This window comes from Tursiops truncatus, chromosome 14 (assembly GCF_011762595.2).
Source record: "Tursiops truncatus isolate mTurTru1 chromosome 14, mTurTru1.mat.Y, whole genome shotgun sequence".
Classification (NCBI taxonomy): Eukaryota; Metazoa; Chordata; class Mammalia; order Artiodactyla; family Delphinidae; genus Tursiops; species Tursiops truncatus.
Genome location: NC_047047.1, coordinates 30,548,095 through 30,566,592, shown reverse-complemented (window position 1 = coordinate 30,566,592; position 18,498 = coordinate 30,548,095). Strand labels below are relative to the sequence as shown.

Here is an 18,498-nt window from a genome sequence, read left to right as displayed (position 1 = left end):
CTTTTAGCCTCTTCGTTTTCCAATCTTTAAAACTGGAACAACATATGTTAGAGTACAGTGCACATTAACTGAAATGACCCCACACCCCTGACAATCAAAGTGCTAGAGAAAAGAGAGCTTAACGTATGGCGCATATACTTACCCCTGCAGAAGTCCATCAGAATGAGCACTTCCCACACGTCACCGCTACTCACATTGTTGATACTGGAGTCAATGTAACCCACGATGTTCTTGTGCCCCGACAGGTCCCTCTGTAAAGAAGAGTTGAGAAATAAATTATCCGTTACAGACACCAGCAGAGATAGAACGAGCCAGGCTTTTCCATTAGCCCAGATAACTTAAATACACAGAGACAACACTAACAGTGAAGAGAGACAAGACTAAGGGGCAGAGTCAAGAGCAGGTTTCCGCGGGTCTATGAGATTCACGGTCAGCTCTTCAATAGCAATTCTGCAACCCTTCTAAACCATAACGCTCTCCTGAACTAAATTCTAGAACCAAATGCACACACGGTGCCTACTTGCTCACAGCATCAGCGCTCCATATAAACCAGAAGCAAAGACTCCCATCTCCGGAAACACTGCAGAGGGGCTAACAGGAGAGCGACAGCATGAACTAGTTAAATATGTGAATTTTTAATTCAGAAAAATGAAACTGATTTTTTTCCTGGTTGTAGGAACACAAGTGAACTCAACTTGACTTTTAAACTATTCGTACTGTTTTTCTCCCTCTAGGAAATATATGAAAAGCATAACTGCTTTTTAAAGTTTTGAAGGGACTACAATGGCATCCAGACCTAAGCATTTTGCTCACAATTAAGTCTTTCAAGCCAACCAACTGGGATATAAGATGGGTTATGTTTCCAGCTCTCCGGTTGGAACTACATCTCTCAGAGCTGCTTGTGGGATTAATTTTTCAACAAATACTTACTGAGCACCTCCCATGTGTCAGGACCCATTTAGACACTGGAAGTTGCCTCATCCCTCAGTCTGGTTATTTCAACATCCATAGAGGCAAATCTTTGTAATGATGATGTTCAAAATCTAAGGTCATTAGTGAGCAAAAACCAAGCAAGTTGGGCAACGGGATTTATGCACAAAGTAAGGTTTTATTTTATTTTTTTAATACATTTATTTATTTATTTTTGGCTGCGTCTGGCTTTGTTGCTGCGCGCGGGCTTTCTCTAGTTGGGGCGAGCAGGGGCTACTCTTCGTTGCGGTGCACGGGCTTCTCATTGCGGTGGCTTCTCTTGTTGCAGAGCACGGGCTCTAGGCGCGTGGGCTTCAGTAGTTGCAGCATGCGGGCTCAGTAGTTGCAGCATGTGGGCCCTAGAGTACGTGGGCTCAGTAGTTGTGGCATGCGGGCTCAGTAGTTGTGGCACACGGGCTCAGTTGCTCCACGGCAGGTGAGATCTTCCCAGACCAGGCCTCGAACCCATGTCCCCTGCATTGGCAGGCGGATTCTCAACCACTGCGTCACCAGGGAAGTCCCAAGGTTTTATTTTTTAACTAGTTTTAATAAATTGTTTTACTTTGTTTAATAAAAGAAATGGGAGGACGGAGGTGGGAAACGTGGTTCTGTAAGAGTCAGCACACAAATGCGGCAACTTGAGCCACCACCACACTAACTGGAGGCTCAGTGTTCAAAGTGATACTGTCTCTTTTAATCTCAAAGTACATACCCAAACAAGAGGAAGCCTCACAGTATCAAACCAACACACCTGAACTCTGAGCATCCAAGTTAAAATTCCTTAGAACTTTCCTCTGAGTGAAGGATTAAGAACGACTATTGCCTCAGAAAGGTAGACCAAAGGCAAAGACGTGATTGCTTCTACTGGCGACTGGGAAGTCGCTGGAGATCTAGGCAAGAACAGTTTTGGAAAAGGAATAAAGTGAAGTAAGAACGGAGCTGGACTTGCGAAGAATGGGAGTGGAATACGCAGAGCCAGTGGCTACGGGAGATTCTTTCAGGACATTTTGAGCTTAAAAGAGGAGAAGCACTGAGGGAAAGAAGTTTTAGGATGGGAGAGGATTGAGCACTGGAGAGTGAAAGGAGCCAGGGCAAAAAGGTGCTTTAAGATACAGGAGAGGATGAGGATAACTGAGCGAACAAAGTCCTGCAGGTAGAAAAGGGAAGGAATTAGGAGCACTGTTAAAGGGACTGATCTTTCAAAGACATTTCTTTCCTGGCAAGCAGGAAGGAAATAAGGATGGTCATGCATATTGGTTTAAGGCTGGGGGGAAAAAAAGGGAATTTGAGGAAGTTCAGATCTATTGTTCTGTTTTTGGTAGAGTACAAGATCATCTTCAAAGTGTTAGGGAATGAGAAAGAAGCTTGATGAGAGAAATAAAAGGCTTAGAGCAACTGTTTTGGATAACAGACAAGGGAGATGATGAGGCAGAAAAGCAGCCTCTAGAATTCAAGTTTCTCTAAACAAAAAGTGATTTCAGGGCTCATGTTTTAGAGGACTATCCTTCTGCTTTTCAGTCTTATCAGCTCTTCTAGAATTTGTTTCCATTTACACAGTCCTAGAAGTAGGAAGAAGTGGAGAGAATTTCTTTGAAACCAAAATGCAGCAGCAGACCATGTCCTCCAAATGTCCACAAGAAGGAATGAAAGACTAATGTTTCTACATTTAGCTGTTTGAAAAAGAATCAGCAATGTTGCCTCTGAGTTTGTCTCATCCCAAGAGGAATAAATAAGAATCTGGAAGGAAAATAAGAAGCAACTGATAGAGCCAAGAGGAGGTCAAGAGCTATTAGAGGACCCAAACTGGATAATTAACATCTGCAGATGGCATCCTAGAACACTCTGCCAAGATGCTGGCTGATCAGTCCACGCCCAAATTCCTGTTCATTGTGTCTTCCGCAGAGATCCTGAGATATGTCCAAGCAGAAAAGACCGCCTCTTTGGAGGGAGACGATGGCATTTTACTTTTAACAACTTGATGACACAGTGACGTCTCTGATTTTAGGATGCCACTGGTTTAGAACTGATAGAGAAGATCTGTTTGAATGGCTGTGAAATGTAGAAAAGGTCAAGAGAAAATCTTACTACAAGCTGAGACAGACTCACATTCACGGGCAGTGTGACAGCACTTCTCAGCAGCAACATACCAAAGGATGTCCAAGCTTTCCCTGGCTTTAGTTAAAAGACCAGCCCCAGGCTTACAGAACAGAATGAATGGACGTAGAGGTCTGGGATGGAACCCGCATAGAGGCACCTCAGTTACTACCGGTTTACTCAGGAAAAGGCAGGATATAAGGAAGATGCTCTGATGCCCTTGGCTACAAGTATTATTTGGAGATTGAGATAAAAGTCTACATGATGAGTATAAGTCAAACTCTGATTTTCAGGGGCGTGGGGAATGTTCAGTTAAACTATGGATTAGATCAGTTTATATTACATTAAATCATGGAAGCAGTGATAAGTCTAAAGACTTGTATTGTCATTTGAAACTTTATTTTAAAATTAACATTAAACCACATGGATAAACATGTTATTAGAAGACCTGCTTTACTGAATAGATATTTAAAGTGTTTGTAGTTAGCTTATTAACTTTCATAGTCAAATGCTTGAAGTGATGAAAAACTTTTTTCACAAACACATACAAAAAGTGCCATTTGAAAATGAGGCCTTCTACCCAGATCCTACAGATGACCACACATTTCAAGTTTATCTGTGGTCCTAATTAATGGTGCTTGTAGCACAGAACAGTATTCTATCCCGAGCTTCAAAATTCCTGCAGCAGGAAATTCCTACCTAAGAATCTTAAAGCCTTATAAGAAAGCAGAGGACTCAATTCCTAAGTACATCTATAAAAGCCTTTATATTTATGTTCAAGAAAACAAAGAAGATAGCGTTCTAAGTAGCACATCAATAATGTCACTCACCTTAAAATAGTAAAATGAGTTATAGTATGTAACTAATTTTCTTATATATCTTTTGCTCAGGTCACCCTTCCTTGGAATGTCAGCATGACAAATTCCTGCAAATTCCTGATGCTGACAGTGTCTGCATTTGCATACAGTAAGCTTCCAAAGAGGTATATTTACCTGTTTTGACCCTCCGAATAGTCGATGGTTTCTGAGTTTATGACTCGGCACTATTGTTGCCAACTTCTAGAATCACACTATGATTCCACAGACACTTTTATCCGAAGTGCAGCTTCTTATTAACTTAAGGATGAAGGAAAGCAGTTCTAAGGCCTGGAATTAGTTTCTCTCACCCAAAGTTGCTTTGTAAAAGTCTTTGGCCTTACTATTCCCCACCTGCCTTCTCTAAAATTGCCTAAATTTTAGGAAAATTTCCTTTGTAACTCTAAATTTCCTTTGTAACTCTCCTTTATAAGTCTACATTTCCTTTGTAACTCTTTATAATTCACAAACAAACAAAAACGATATCAAGTCCAGTGCAGTAGTGAAGAGGAACGCTTTGAGATCTAGACTGGCCCTGGAGTTCTACCGAAGGCAACATATCTGGGGCCCTTATGGGTTTCTGTTACATAAGTCCCAGATATAATCCTGCCTACAATCACATTTATTCTCCCTTTTCCAAGTCTTACTCATTAATTAATCCTCTACTTACTGAATAGATCTTTAAAGTCATTTAGAGTCTGATTCTAGAGGCATGTGGCTCAAACTTTAATAAGCATTGAATCACCTAGGGATTCTGTTTAAAAACAGATTCTAATCTAGTAGCTCTGGGGTAGAGCCTGGGGTACTCCTGGGCAGTGGCAGTTAACGTACCAAAGATTTAGAGGAGTGCTACTCAAAATGTGTTCCACAAACATTTTCTAGGTAGAAGCCAGTCCACAAGGAAATAAGGAGCTCACTCCGGGACGTAAATCAATCAGGTCGCTAAGATGACTTTTTCCTTTTCCTAGTGAGACTTTACCTATGAGGGAAGCAGTTCATTGACTTACATTCTGGCACAAGATCTTTAGTGTAGCACCTGTACATTTATGGCCAATTGATTTTTGACAAGGGTGCCAAGACAATTCAATGAGGAAGAGAAGAGTCTTCTCAAAAAATGGTGCTGGGACAACTGGATATCTACATGCAAAAGAATGAAGTTGGATTCCTACTTCACATCACAAACTGAAATTAACTCAGAATGGAACCGAGCAGAACCCTGTAGGCCCCACCAACTACAAAACTGAGCAGTTAATGAGTAGGACAACAGAGTCATAGAGTCAGTGTCTGATGCACATTCCTGAGTTGTTTACAGATACTACAACTGCCACCAGAGGAACAAAGCTAACTGCATGATAACCAGGCTGTAGCCATGACACAAGCTGTACCACCTTGAGCAGTACTGAATCTGTGGCTAGCACACTTCCGAGAACTGGCCTCAAAGAGAATGGGATTAACATTACTGCTCATAATAATCTATATCTCTGTGGGCATCAGAATAATTGTAGTTTGTTCTGCCTGTAATATGTAAGTGGCCAACTAAAATTGTCAGCAAAGAGATGCTACAGACCCATGTTGACATCTTCCACTCTGAGAATACGGCACCGTAAGTCAGCATGAAGAAGTTACAGAAGATAGACCTTCACCCCTAATCCCACAGAAATGGAATGATGTTAGACAGTGGGGATTTGAAAGCAGCTCTTTTGCCCCTTTCCTGTTTGTCCATTTCTGTTCCCCTCCAACCTTGAAAGAACCTAATTAACCTGTTGATTCTTTTCCTAGATAAAAAGAAGTAAGAATGAAGAATTAAGAATGACCAGCTCTTTACCCCCAACAGTCCCCTTAGCAATCCTGCAGGCAGATCATACGGGCAAGATAACATCTGAAGAGAGAGTCAGCCAGCCTGCATGCAATGGAGAATGATGCAGAACCCAACCTCCTGCCTCGATGATTCACTGAGATTCTTCCCCTCACCATTTTCTCTTTAAAAACCCTCATGGGGACTTCCCTGGTGGTGCAGTGGTTAAGAATCCACCTGCCAGTGCAGGGGACACGGGTTCGGGCCCTGGACCGGGAAGATCCCACATGCTGCGGAGCAACTAAGCCCACGTGCCACAACTTCTGAGCCTGTGCTCTAGAGTCCACGAGCCACAACTACTGAGCCTGCGTGCTGCAACTACTGAAGCCCATGTGCCTAGAGCCCATGCTCCGCAACAAAAGAAGCCACCGCAATGAGAAGCCCATGCACCGCAATGAAGAGTAGCCCCCGCTCACTGCAACAAAAGAAAGCCCGCGCTCAGCGACAAAGACCCAACGCAGCCAAAAAAAAAAAAAAACTGCCATGACTGAGCAGAATCTTCGGAGTTGCCCTCGGGACATGAGTCCACCTTCCCCCCAGATTGCTGGCTTTTTCTGATTAAAGCATCTTCCCTTTCTATTGACACTTGCCTCTTGATTATTGGCTTTTGAGCAGTGAGCAGCTGAACTTGAGTTCAGTAACAAAAATGGACCACAAATCTAAAAACTCCTCAAAGAAAATACATATGCAAATCTTCATGATGTTGGATTAGGCAATGGTTCTTAGATATGACACCTAAAGCACAAGCAGTCAAAGAAAAAATAAACTTCACTTCATCAAAATTAAAAACTTCTGTGCTTCAAAGGACACTATCAAGAAAGTGAAAAGAAACTGCAAAGAATGATCTGCAAATCATACATCTGATAAGAATCCAGTATCCATGGGAATTCCCTGGAGGTCCAGTGGTTAGGATTCCGTGCTTCCACTGCAGGGGGCATGGGTTCGATCCCTGGTCAGGGAACCAAAATCCCACAAGCCACGTGGCACGGCCAAAAAAAAGAATCCAATGTCCAGTCTATATAAAGAACTCTTAAAACTCAACAATAAAAAGACAACCCAATGTAAAAATTGGTAAAGGATCAGAATAGACATTTTTCCAAAGAGCATATGATAAACACATCGAAAGATGCTCAACACCATTAATCACCAGGAAAATGCAAATCAAAACCATAATGAGATTATCACTTCATAACCACTGGAATGGCTATAATCAAAAAAAGAAACAATAAAAAACATCAGCAAGTATACAGAGATTGGAATCTTCATACACTGCTGGTAGGAATGTAAATAGTGCAGCTTCTATAGAAAATAGTTCGGCATTTTCTCAAAAAGTAGTTACCATCTTACCTTGCAATTTCACTCCTAAATATATACCCAAGAGAAATGAAACATTATGTTCACAAAAGTTTGTACACAGATGTCTATAACAGCATTATTCATAATAGCCAAAGAGTGAAAAAAAAACCCCAAATGTCCATGAGGATAAACAAAATTCAGTATATCCAGACAATGGAACATTATGCAGCCATGAAAAGGAGTAAGTACTCATACATGCTACAACATGGATAAACCTCGAAAATATTATGCTAAGTGAAAGATGTCAGACACAAGAGCTTACTGTCTGAGCCCATTTATAAGAAATGTCCAGAATAGGCAACAGAAAGCAGATTAATGGTTGCCAGGGACTGGGGCAAGGGAGAAGGGGGAGTGACTGCTAATGGGTGTGAGGTTTCATTTTGGGGTGATGAAAGAAATATTCTGGAATTTGATAAATGATGATGGGTGGATGACCTTGTGAATAAAAAAATCACTGAATTATGTTTAAATTATATTTACATTTAAAAGGATGAATCTTATCTCAATTTATGAAGAAAAGTAGTATGACAAGCTGGGGGGAAAATAACATAAACAAACACACAAGGGGGAAAAAGAAAAAGAAAACAAGATCCTTTGAGTAGCATTGATCTAGAGCAGCCAGGGAGCCCATGTGTGAGTCCCTGCTATAGCCTTTTGACAAGAAGTTTGCTTAGATTAATGTCATTTCCTTGGGCCCTCAGCCCATCTGCAGGCAGCGCTTTCTGTTGATCTCCTTTACATCCAGCTAAAAACTTCCACCTCCTGATTCTAGACTGCCCTCTTCAGAAAAAAATAAGCCTAGTCTATTTTTTCACTTTCCAAACAACTGAAATATTATTATTTAGACTCTAAGTTCTTTCTTCTCTGGGTTAAACATACCCACTTTCTTTGACATGGTTTTTAGTCACACCACCATTTTGGTTGCTCCCACGTTTAAACGCTTTGCTTTGTCGATGTCCTTTTTGTAAGAATGGCCCCAGAAAATGAATGAAATACTCTAGGCCTGGTCTGATTCCTGCAAAGTAGATCAGCACTATCACCTTCTATTAATTCAGCTAAAAATTACATTCTTTTTTCTTTTGGCAGCCACATCATACTACACACTCATATCAAGTTAACTGACCACTAAAATGCTTAAGTCTTTTTCTACTTGTGCTGCTTTTAATCTCTACCTTCCCAGAACTGTGCTTGTAAAGTTGATTAGAAGAAAATAAAAATCCACGCATGTGACCTTACCTTGCTATTTCATCTCATCAGAATCAGTCCATTGCTCTAATTTTAAGGATCATTTTGGATCCTGATTTTATCATCCAATGCAGCTGTTATATCTTCCAGCTTTATATTAGGCACATAAGAGATAAATGTGTCTTCTGTTTCTTTAACCAAGTTGCTTATTAAATGTAAAATAACATAAAGTTAACAGTAAGCGGCAGTGCTTTTTTCTTAGAAAGTTCCCTCGAAATTAATAGCAAATCATTGATCAGAAACCATTATAAACAGTAGCAATTACACCTAGCATCCAGCCTAGACTCTCCATCTTGCTCACAGATCTCTGGTGAGTGCCCTTACCCAAATGATACAGTCCATAGTCACTGGATCTACAGTCCACAGTCACTGGATCTATGGCGCTTCCCTGAGCTCCCTATCCACAAAACTGCCCAAGAGAGGACATGATGTTGATAGAACATGGCTTGTTCCTACTCAACCTGAAGTCTCTTTGGATCCCTGCTCACTCATCTAAGTGACTATAAAACAGCTTAAAATTTAATTAAAAAAATAAGTAACATATTAACATTCGAAAAGCAAAACATAGTAGACAAGTATTTTCAACTCCAGTCCTCATCCCCTATAGGGAACCCTCCCTCTTTCTTCCCCTTCTGCCTTTCCTCTTTCTCTCTCTCATCCTGCCAATGCTTTTTCAAGCAAATTCAAATAATATGTATTATATACACATAACTCTTACAACCTCTGAGAGGTAGGGCTGGGGTTATGGCCTCTATTTGACAGAAGTCTGAGCCTAGCACGGGTTAAAAACATTGCATAGGGACTTCTGATTAAAAATAGTAGCAAATTGTTTTTAAAAAGTAAGTCGAGGGCTTCCCTGGTGGCGCAGTGGTTGAGAGTCCGCCTGCTGATGCAGGGGTCACGGGTTCGTGCCCCGGTCTGGGAAGATCCCACATGCCGCGGAGTGGCTGGGCCCGTGAGCCATGGCCGCTGAGCCTGTGCGTCCGGAGCCTGTGCTCCGCAACGGGAGAAGCCACAACAGTGAGAGGCCCGCGTACCGCAAAAAAAAAAAAAAAAAAAGTAAGTTGAATACATGCATTTATCTCTGCTTCCTTCAAAAGCCTTACTAAATGATGTAAAGTGTTTATTTTTTAAAAGGCATAAACAGAAAACTTCTGCTTCCGGGAAGATGAAATAGATGTACTTTTCCCTATTCCTCCTGCTAAGTACACCTGAATATTTTGTACATTATACATAAGAGAGACATAATAATGAGTATCTGAAATGTGAGTAGAAGAAGGCAGACTGGCTAGGAACTTTGGGACCCAAGGAACAACATGGTGGTGAGCTGTCTGGGTTTTCTTTTTGCCTCACGTTTCCCAGACCGAAAACTGAAGAAGCCAGCAAACTGAAACCACCAATGGGTGCAGACAAAAACACAAAAAAGCCCAACGAAAGCCTGCTCTCTCCAGTCAGACCCAGAAAAGGGGCAACCCAGTAAGACAGAACCCATAGAAAATAACTGCTCTATTCCAGCCAAAAACCACAGAAAAAACCTGCAGCTCCACCCCAGTCACGGCAGCAAAGGCCAAGTGGAGAGCCTAGACTTCCATTCTCATGAGTCTGCAACAAATCACTCCAACCTACACTTCAGGGTGGGGAACGTCAGAGACGGCTGAGTAGGGAGTCAAGACCTTCATCTCTGAGGTGCCGTGAGAGGAGGTCAAGTGGAGAGTCAAGACTTCCACAACCACCAAGTGGTAACAAGGCCAACTCCCACCACCATGGTGTCAACTGAAGCCACGTGGGGAGCAAGTAGCAAGGCACTCCTACTTCCCAGCCAGGGAAGGATCAGTGGAAGCCTAACGGGAAACTGGAATTTTCACCCCAATCCAGTAATAATGAGAAGGTGAACTTTCACCTTCTGGGGTAAAAACAGAGGCCCTATGGAAACCTGAACTTCTATCCCCACCTAGTAGTAACAAGAGGGCATTCCCCAAACCCATCAATCCCCTGCCAGAGCAGAAAACAGTTAAAACAGAAGGTTTACATAAGATCCAGAATCTATAACACAATATGAAAGTGTTGATATAGTTCATCAGACCAAGAACTAGGAAGAACTCAAACTACATGGAAAAAACCCCAGCAATCGATAGATGCCAAAATGAAGATGACGAAAAAGACAGAATCATCCAGCTATGATTTTAAAGCAGTCGTGACAAAAAATGCTTAAACCAGCAATTACGGTGATGCTTGAAATAAATGAACAAATAGAAAGCCTCAGCAAAGAAACAGGAAGTGTCATCAAAAACCCAGAAAACCTAAAGAAGAACCAAATGGAAATTTTTGAACTGAAAATACAATAACGGAAGTAAAAAGTACAATGGATGGGCTCATCAGCAGAATGGAAGGGACAAAGGAAAGAACCAGTGAACTGAAAGATAAAACAATAGGAATTACCCAGTATGAACCAAAGATAGCAAATAGGTTAAAGGGGAAAAAAAAGGACAAAATTAATATGCATAAGTCCATACTGATATAAATAAATGATTGAATAAATAAGTAAGTGAGGGAGAAGTGCAATCACGTTAGAGAAGGAAGTTAAAGGCAAACAGATCAGAAAGGAAAAAATAAAACTGCCTCTATTTGCAGATGACATGGTGGTCTATATAGAACATCCTAAAGAATTGAGAAAAAAATTCCCAGAACTAGTAAACAAGGTCAGCAAGGTTATAAGATACAAAATAAACACAGAAAAATCAAGTGATTTTCTACATCCCAGCAATAAAAGTATGGGCACCAAAATTAATTACCCAATACCATTTATAATCACTCAAAACAAAAACAAAAACCTAGATATAAATCTAAGAACATGTACAAGGCCATTATGCTGAAAACTACACAATGCTGATGAAAGAAATCAAAGATGTAAATAAATGCAGAGAGGTGCCATGTTCATTTATTGGAAGACTAAACAGAGAAAAGAGGCCATTTCTCCCCAAACTGATATAACAGTTTAATGAAATTCCTACCAAAATTATAGCAAGACATTCTGTAGATATAGATAAGTTTATTCTAAAATTTATATGAAAAGACAAAAGAACTAGAATAGTTAAAAAAACAATTTTGGGAGAAAAAGAAGTAGGAGGAATCAGCCTGATTTCAAGACATTATAAAGCTACAGTAATCAAGGCTGTGTGGTGTTGGCAGAGGGATAGACACATAGATTAATGGGACAGAACAGAGAATAGAGAAAGGTCTGGAGATCAACCGTCACAAATAGGCCCAAATGATTTTTGACAAAAGAGGAAAGGTAGCCTTTTCAACAAATGGACACCCACAAGAAACAAAATGTTCTTCAACCGAAGTCTCATGCCTTATATAAAGTTAACTCAAAATGGGTCACAGACTTAAATGCAAAATGTAAAACTTATAGAAAAAAAAATAAGAGAAAATCTTTGGAATGGAGAGCTAGGCAAAGAGTTCTTAGAAATGACACCAAAAATACAACTGACAAAAGGAAAAACTAATAAACTGGATTTCATCAAAATCCAAAACAAAACAAAACCAACAAGAAGGTCTTAGAAATTAACCTGATATATAAAAAATTCAACAGGATGGTTGAATATAAAGCTGAGAAAATCTGCTGGAATGTAGAGGGAAAAGACAAAGACATGAAAAAAAAAAAGGAAGAAAACAAAAAATTAGAAAATCAGTTCAGGATAACTAACATCCAAATACTGATAGTGAAGGAAGACAGAAAAGGAAATCATCAAATGAGACAAACTAAAATTCCCCCACATAAGGATTCGAGTTTCTAGATTAAATGAGACCACCAAACAACTAAAATAAATAAGAAATGCACACACCAAGGTATATATCATCAACAAATTTCATAACACTGTAAACAAAGAAGAATTTATAAACTTCTGGGGAGAAAAAATGGGTCGCAGCCAAAGGACCAGGTATTAGAATGACTTCGGACTTCCCAAAGCTCAACAATGAAAGCTAAAATACAGTACAGCAATGCTTTCATGTACCTAATGAACTGATTTCCAATCCAGAATTTTATATGCAAACTATCACATGTGTGAATGTAAAAGGAAGACATTTCCAGACCTGCAAGTTCTCCAAAATTTACCTACCGCACATCAGGAAGCTCCTGGAGGACAAGTTCCACCAAAAGGAGAAAGCAGAGCAAAAAGAGGAGTCAACAAATCTAACGAGAAAGAGAAGCAAAGAGAATAGCTAGAAAATTCCACGATAAGAAGTAAATGAGGCCTAGAGAGCAACCAACCTATATTGCCTCAAGTCCAAAGACTGAGAGAGATTTCTTCAAGAAGATAAAACAGACAGAACACTAACTGTGTTCAAAAGTATTTTTAAAATGATTTAAACAACTTGGGGAGAGTTTGAAATTAAGTTGCACAAAAGTACACAGAAAACTAAGATTTAAAAAACCTAAAAGACAAGATGATTATTAATTCCAGTGAAAAAAGAATTATGTAAGAAAGGAATAGTAATCAGAGTCCACTTAGAAGATTTAGCAAAAATAACGTTTTCTTACATAATAATGTAAAAACTAATACTAATATAACTAACATACTGCCAAACATACTGCTATTGTGGCAGAATGAGAGATGAGAATAATGCAAGTATTTAGAGTGAAGGGCATGCAGGTGATAAAAGAGAGTTAACTTTTTACCTTCCATAGTATGTAACGCCTAAAATGGAGGGGGGAAAAAAGAATTAGCAATATCAGCCTGCTATTTAGAAATATATCAAATGAATCCACTAAAAGTGGTGGCCTCTGGGACCTTGCAGTGGCATAGGAGGCCCCCTCAGGGAATTGCTTGATGTTTTTCTGTAATAAGCTTAGTTCAACTATTTGGGTATTTAAGTTTTGAAAAAACAAATTAAAAAACAAAACTCTCGCAGCTAATACATGGCTGGGCCAGAACTTGAATCATGTAATTTAATTCCTAATCAGGTCCATTAATTTGTGAGCTCCAAAGGGGCCCGCATCTTCTTAGCTCCTTTACTCCAGCACCTGCCCAGCACAAAAAAAGCCCTCCAAAAATGTTTCTGAATGAGTGGGAGAAAGTTAAAAGAGTAGGATTACTCTTCTAACACCAGAAAATGAATGAGAAACGCATTCCAGGCAGAGGAAAGAGCAGAAGCAAAGAGAGCAAATGGAGTGCGAGAGCTGAGCAAGGAAGAGGCAAGGTGGGAGGAGAAGGAGGAATAGCATCCCGAAAACACTGGGTGGAGGAAGGGAAATACAGTGAGCACAGCTGTTTGCAGCTGAGTGGCAGGGGAGAGGGAGGACGTTGGTGCCTTGTAGACAGTTCCACGTGGCCCTGGCTGTATGTATATAAGCCTTGGGGGTTTTTTGTCTGTTTTGCAATGATGACAGCAACACTTATTTCTACCAACAGTTCCTTCTCAAATAGTTGCAGCCTTCTGGAAGCTACATAGTACCAGGCTCTCTAAAATCCTAAGTTGTACAACTTGTTACTCTAAGTAGCCACTGAAAGGGCAACCCCACCAGGGCAAGCAAAGCCTGGTGGAATCCCTACAATGCCACCCTCACCATTTTTGGGGCCTCTCTCTACTCTTAGCAGGAGCACTGGGAAAGAGGGGGCGGGGAGGGGGATGAATTGGGAGATTGGGATTGACATATATATATGCTAATATGTATAAAATAGATAACTCATAAGAACCTACTGTATAAATAAACAAAATTAAATTAAAAAAAAACCAAGAGTATTAAAATGTAGGGCACAAAGGAGTCATCACCTCTAGGTGAACATCTGCATCTGCTGTGACCATTATTCACACATTCATTTCATCCAAAGTTTAAGTATTTACTTTATGTCAGGTAGTGTACTGGAATACAAAGTTTCTGATTTTAAATAACTTACTTTCTAAAGGCAGTATCACTTATAAAGTAACAAGGTAAGCAATATAATTGGCATAAAGAAAAGTACTGTGGAAACACAAAGACTATCCAAATTTCTTAAATGTATAGTGTCAAACAGAAGTGAAAGAAAGAGACAACTCCAACAAATTCCCATATACCCATCACCCTGCTTATACAGTAATCAACTCATCGCCAGTCTTGTTTCTCTTCTAAATCCACTCGTTTCATTTCAAGAAATCATATTATTTCATCCACAAATATTTCATCATATATCTAACAGATAGGGTCTCTTTCTTTAAACACAATATGAACCTAAATCTTGAAAACTTATTAAGTTTTTAAGATGTGAGATATAATTAATATATAATAAAATGCACAGATCTTAAGGTGTCCAACTGAGTTCAGACAATGGTGTAGCCATAACCACTACCTAAAACAAGATACAGAACAATTTCCATGGCCTAGGAAGTTCCCACATACCCCTTTCTAGTGAATTTTCCACACCCAGGTGACCACTTTCTGATCTCTATTACCACAGATCACTTTTGCTTGTTCTTAGACTTTTATAAATGGGATCACAGAGTACTGTATGAGTAAGCAGTTTCTAGGCAAAAAAAAAAAAAAAAAAGGGAAAAGCATTCCGGGGGAAAGAACTACGTTTACGTAATATAAAGGTATGGAAGGATATGTTCACGGAATGCTGAAGGGCTTGAGAGGGTTGAAAACTAGGACTGGTAGCTGATAGATGATAAGATGGAAAGAGGAGGTTTGTTGGGAAGCTAGGATCTCCATAGTTAATTCTGGGAACGAAGTTGTTAAGTAAATTTTTCCCAATGCCTCAAACTATTTCTCTGACCTGAAAATTGGTCGGTTCTCTCACTATGCTCCTTTCTCCTCAACTCTCTAGCTAAGAGTGACCAAGGCAGGAGCAGCGCCCTACACCCCATGGCTGTTCCCTCCCATTTTGTGCAAGGCCTCTCTGCCATCTCAGGGAAGGGAAGAAGCCCCCCATTGGCTTTCTCATGAGAGGGCACAGTCCCTCTCCCCATTTTAAACAAGCAGTCCCAAGTCTGAGGGGCAGCCTTACCATTATCTGTATTTCTCTCTTGCACACCTGGAGATCATGCTCATTGTTGACAAACATGCGTTTCAAGGCACATTTCATCCCATTGCTTGTCCTCACCAGAAACACGATAGCAAATCCACCTGTGAGAGAAACACACATACAAGCTCTTTTGAGTCATGTTTAAAAAGTCAATCAAATGACCATGGTGGCTGTAGTTTGCTGATGTCACTGTTAATGGTACTGATGTCATCATCAGCTAGGCCTAGGGCTGGCCTGGCATAGAAAGCATTCTTAAGATTCTGGGGACTCAAAGGTATCACATGTGGGATTGGGTAGCAAGTCAGAAAAATTGTTCCTCCAGCTTGCAAGGCAGAAATAGAGGCACATGTAGAGAACAAATGTATGGATACCAGCGGGGAAAGGGGCGGGGGAGGTGGTGGTGGGATGAATTGGGAGATTGGGATTGACATATATACACTAATATGTATAAAGTAGATAACTAATAAGAACCTGCTGTATAAAAAATAAATAAATAAAATTCAAAAAAAAAGGATATGAGGTCCTTTAAGTAAAGAAAGAAAAATTGTTCCTAAACGTCTATCTAAAAGAAAACAGGAAGAACAGTAATTATCTTCCAAAGAAACTACAGATAAACAGATGAATGAACGGATGAAAAAAAAGAACCAACTACATTCCAACTGCTATCCTAGGCACTTTGAGCTCTTGTTTAATTCATACCACAATCCTGTGAGGCTGGGTGATATTTTTTCCCTTAAGACAACAATTACTAGCTGAAGAAAACAGAGGCTCAAAGAGATTAGATTCAACCAAGGACTTCTTTAAAAAAACGTAAGTCCAACACTTAAAGAGAGGCTCGGAAATTATTTCAATAATTGCTCTATGAATAGTTGGCAATTAATTTCAAGAATCTCCTTCTCTTCCTTTTTTCTCATCCTTCCTCACCCCACCCCCCAACTCAAATCAACAATACACTCTGAGGATTCCTCCTGCCCTCCCTACCTCATGGGCTGTTGAGAAGACACAGACATAGTTAGGTAAGTACTATTCTACACAGCAGACACCAGGCAAGTATGACGATTACTGGGCAGGGTTTTTAATGTCTGCACTAACCCTTCTCTAAAAGACAGTTCATAATTCATTAAAAGAAGTTACTATAACTCCAAAAGAAATTCTTCAGTGCTCTGAATTGGTTATGCCTTAGCGTCCCACAAATTCTTAGAGCTCCTAACCTTGCCCTCACTCCCCAAACACTGTATGAGGCATTCAGTGCCACTGTTAAGAGGGGTTTGGGTAGATAATGTGCAGCAAAGCTATCAAAGTTGAAGGCTTTGGGATAAGCAGCAGTTATATCAGACACTTAGTCCATCTGCCTGCTCACACACCTGCATAATTTAGCTTGAACTATCCTGCGCACTGACCCTGGGTAGTGAAAAAAATTGCTAGGCTATTCTTTGCACGGAGGTGATGTCTAATTGGATGGAGCCGAACACAGAGACAAGTCAGCAGTACAGGAGGTTGAGCTGAGGTCATGGCATAGTACTGGGGCAAGCAGCCACGTGCAAAATTGATACAAGGTAATTAGCAGTGATTATAGAGACCTCAGACCTGAGATATAAGACTTGGGTCCCAATCATTCCACTCTAAATCCTCTGAGACCCAGCAGCCCTCCAGTACCTGTCTGTTGATGTTCAAGATATTTCCTGTTGTATCTTTAAAATAACTGTTCTTTTTCAAATTAACTTGAGTCAGATTCTGTACCATGCAACCAAAGAGAGCTTTAGTCATAAAGCACTGTTGCACGTTTTCATAAAATACACACATAATTCTGTGTTAAAAAAATTGTTTAATGGGCTCAAATGTTCCAAAAGTGCATTTTGATAATGATTTATCAAAGACTGCATGCTTGTATATTTCCTGTCCTTGTGCTCTTCAGTACTCAGATAAACAGTAAAGTTCACCACACAATCTTTCATTTCAGCTGTCATGTCTCTAAGTTTTGTACCTCAATAACACTTTCTTGTAATACTTTAAAGTCCACTCCTACTGCTCAGCTGTCAATTTAACTCTACAATTTTGAGTATTTACTATAGAAGATTTAAAAAATTCTAGCGTGCGTTGACAAGCAGAGGTCTAATTACACATGCAAAAAAAACCTCCTCAATTCTAAGATGCATATTTTTTACATTTTAATTTTTAGGATATCAGAATTTTCTTGTAATAAATATGTACATTTAATGCAGTAGCATTTGTCTTCCTTTCCCCCCCGCCAAAAGCCATTAAATTCATGATGTGTCTTAGCAATTAAAATTGGGGAAAATGAAAAAAAATAAAATAAAATTGGGGAAAATGATAGTATAAATTATAAAATTTCTATGTATAGTCATAATTGTTTTGTGAATAATACAAGAGGGTTTTCATTTTACAGATATTTTGAATTAAAAAAAAAATCACAGAACTACAGACTTTGCACCAGTAGTGTTTCGAGAGAGCCTTACTCCAAGCAGTTTGCTTTATGGGGGCAGGAAACAAGTGAGGCTTAGGATCCCATGGCTAGTTATGGGCAGAACCTGGACCAGTTTCACCGTCCTGATTATCTAAAAAATGTTCTTTCCACTTCACTTATCTTAGTGAAAACTATGCAATACTCATTTAGAGAATAAGGACACACCTGACAGTCCTGCAGAACAAAAGCTGGGAATGACTAGTTCCTGCAGTTCTGTGATGCATGGCACCACTAAAGAATGAGGCAAGTCTTTAGAAGCAGGTTGGTGATGCGGCAACTTGAGATAACTGCCACCAGATGGGAGCAGTCAGCTTTCTTTGCCAGGTAGCAAGATGACCTTTCCAGACCAGACTGAAGAAACGGGTCAGAGGCCTACCACATGATCCAGTCAAGGACAACTGGTTGAGAAGAGCCAGCCCAGATCCTCAAAGCCTATGACCAACATAGATCTAAAGGCAACGCAATGAACCACTATGCTTCACATAGACAGAACCACGTTTTAGGCATCTATGCCTATAAAAGGGCTTATTTGCAGGTGAGAAGCATTTAAATCAGGGTTTCTTGATCATGAGATCAAAAATTGAAGCCTGAAAGGATTTGTCCCTTTAAAGATGTTAACCACTTACACCATGT

General features: G+C 40.0%; 1 protein-coding gene across 15 annotated transcripts in view; it reads right to left on the bottom strand.

Annotated features, from left to right (window-relative positions):
• Positions 1-18,498, bottom strand: part of AAK1 (AP2 associated kinase 1) — a 167,767-nt gene that overhangs the window by 80,350 nt on the left and 68,919 nt on the right. For all 15 annotated transcript variants that reach the window (XR_012325663.1, XM_019942707.3, XM_073791281.1 and 12 more), the window contains exons 3-4: positions 15,363-15,481; positions 143-251 (exon numbers count right to left, since the gene is read on the bottom strand). Coding sequence is in view for 14 of the 15 variants with exons in the window: in XM_019942707.3 (XP_019798266.2) it covers positions 143-251; positions 15,363-15,481 (228 nt within the window). In the remaining variant the exon portion in view is untranslated. The remainder of the gene's footprint in view (positions 1-142; positions 252-15,362; positions 15,482-18,498) is intronic.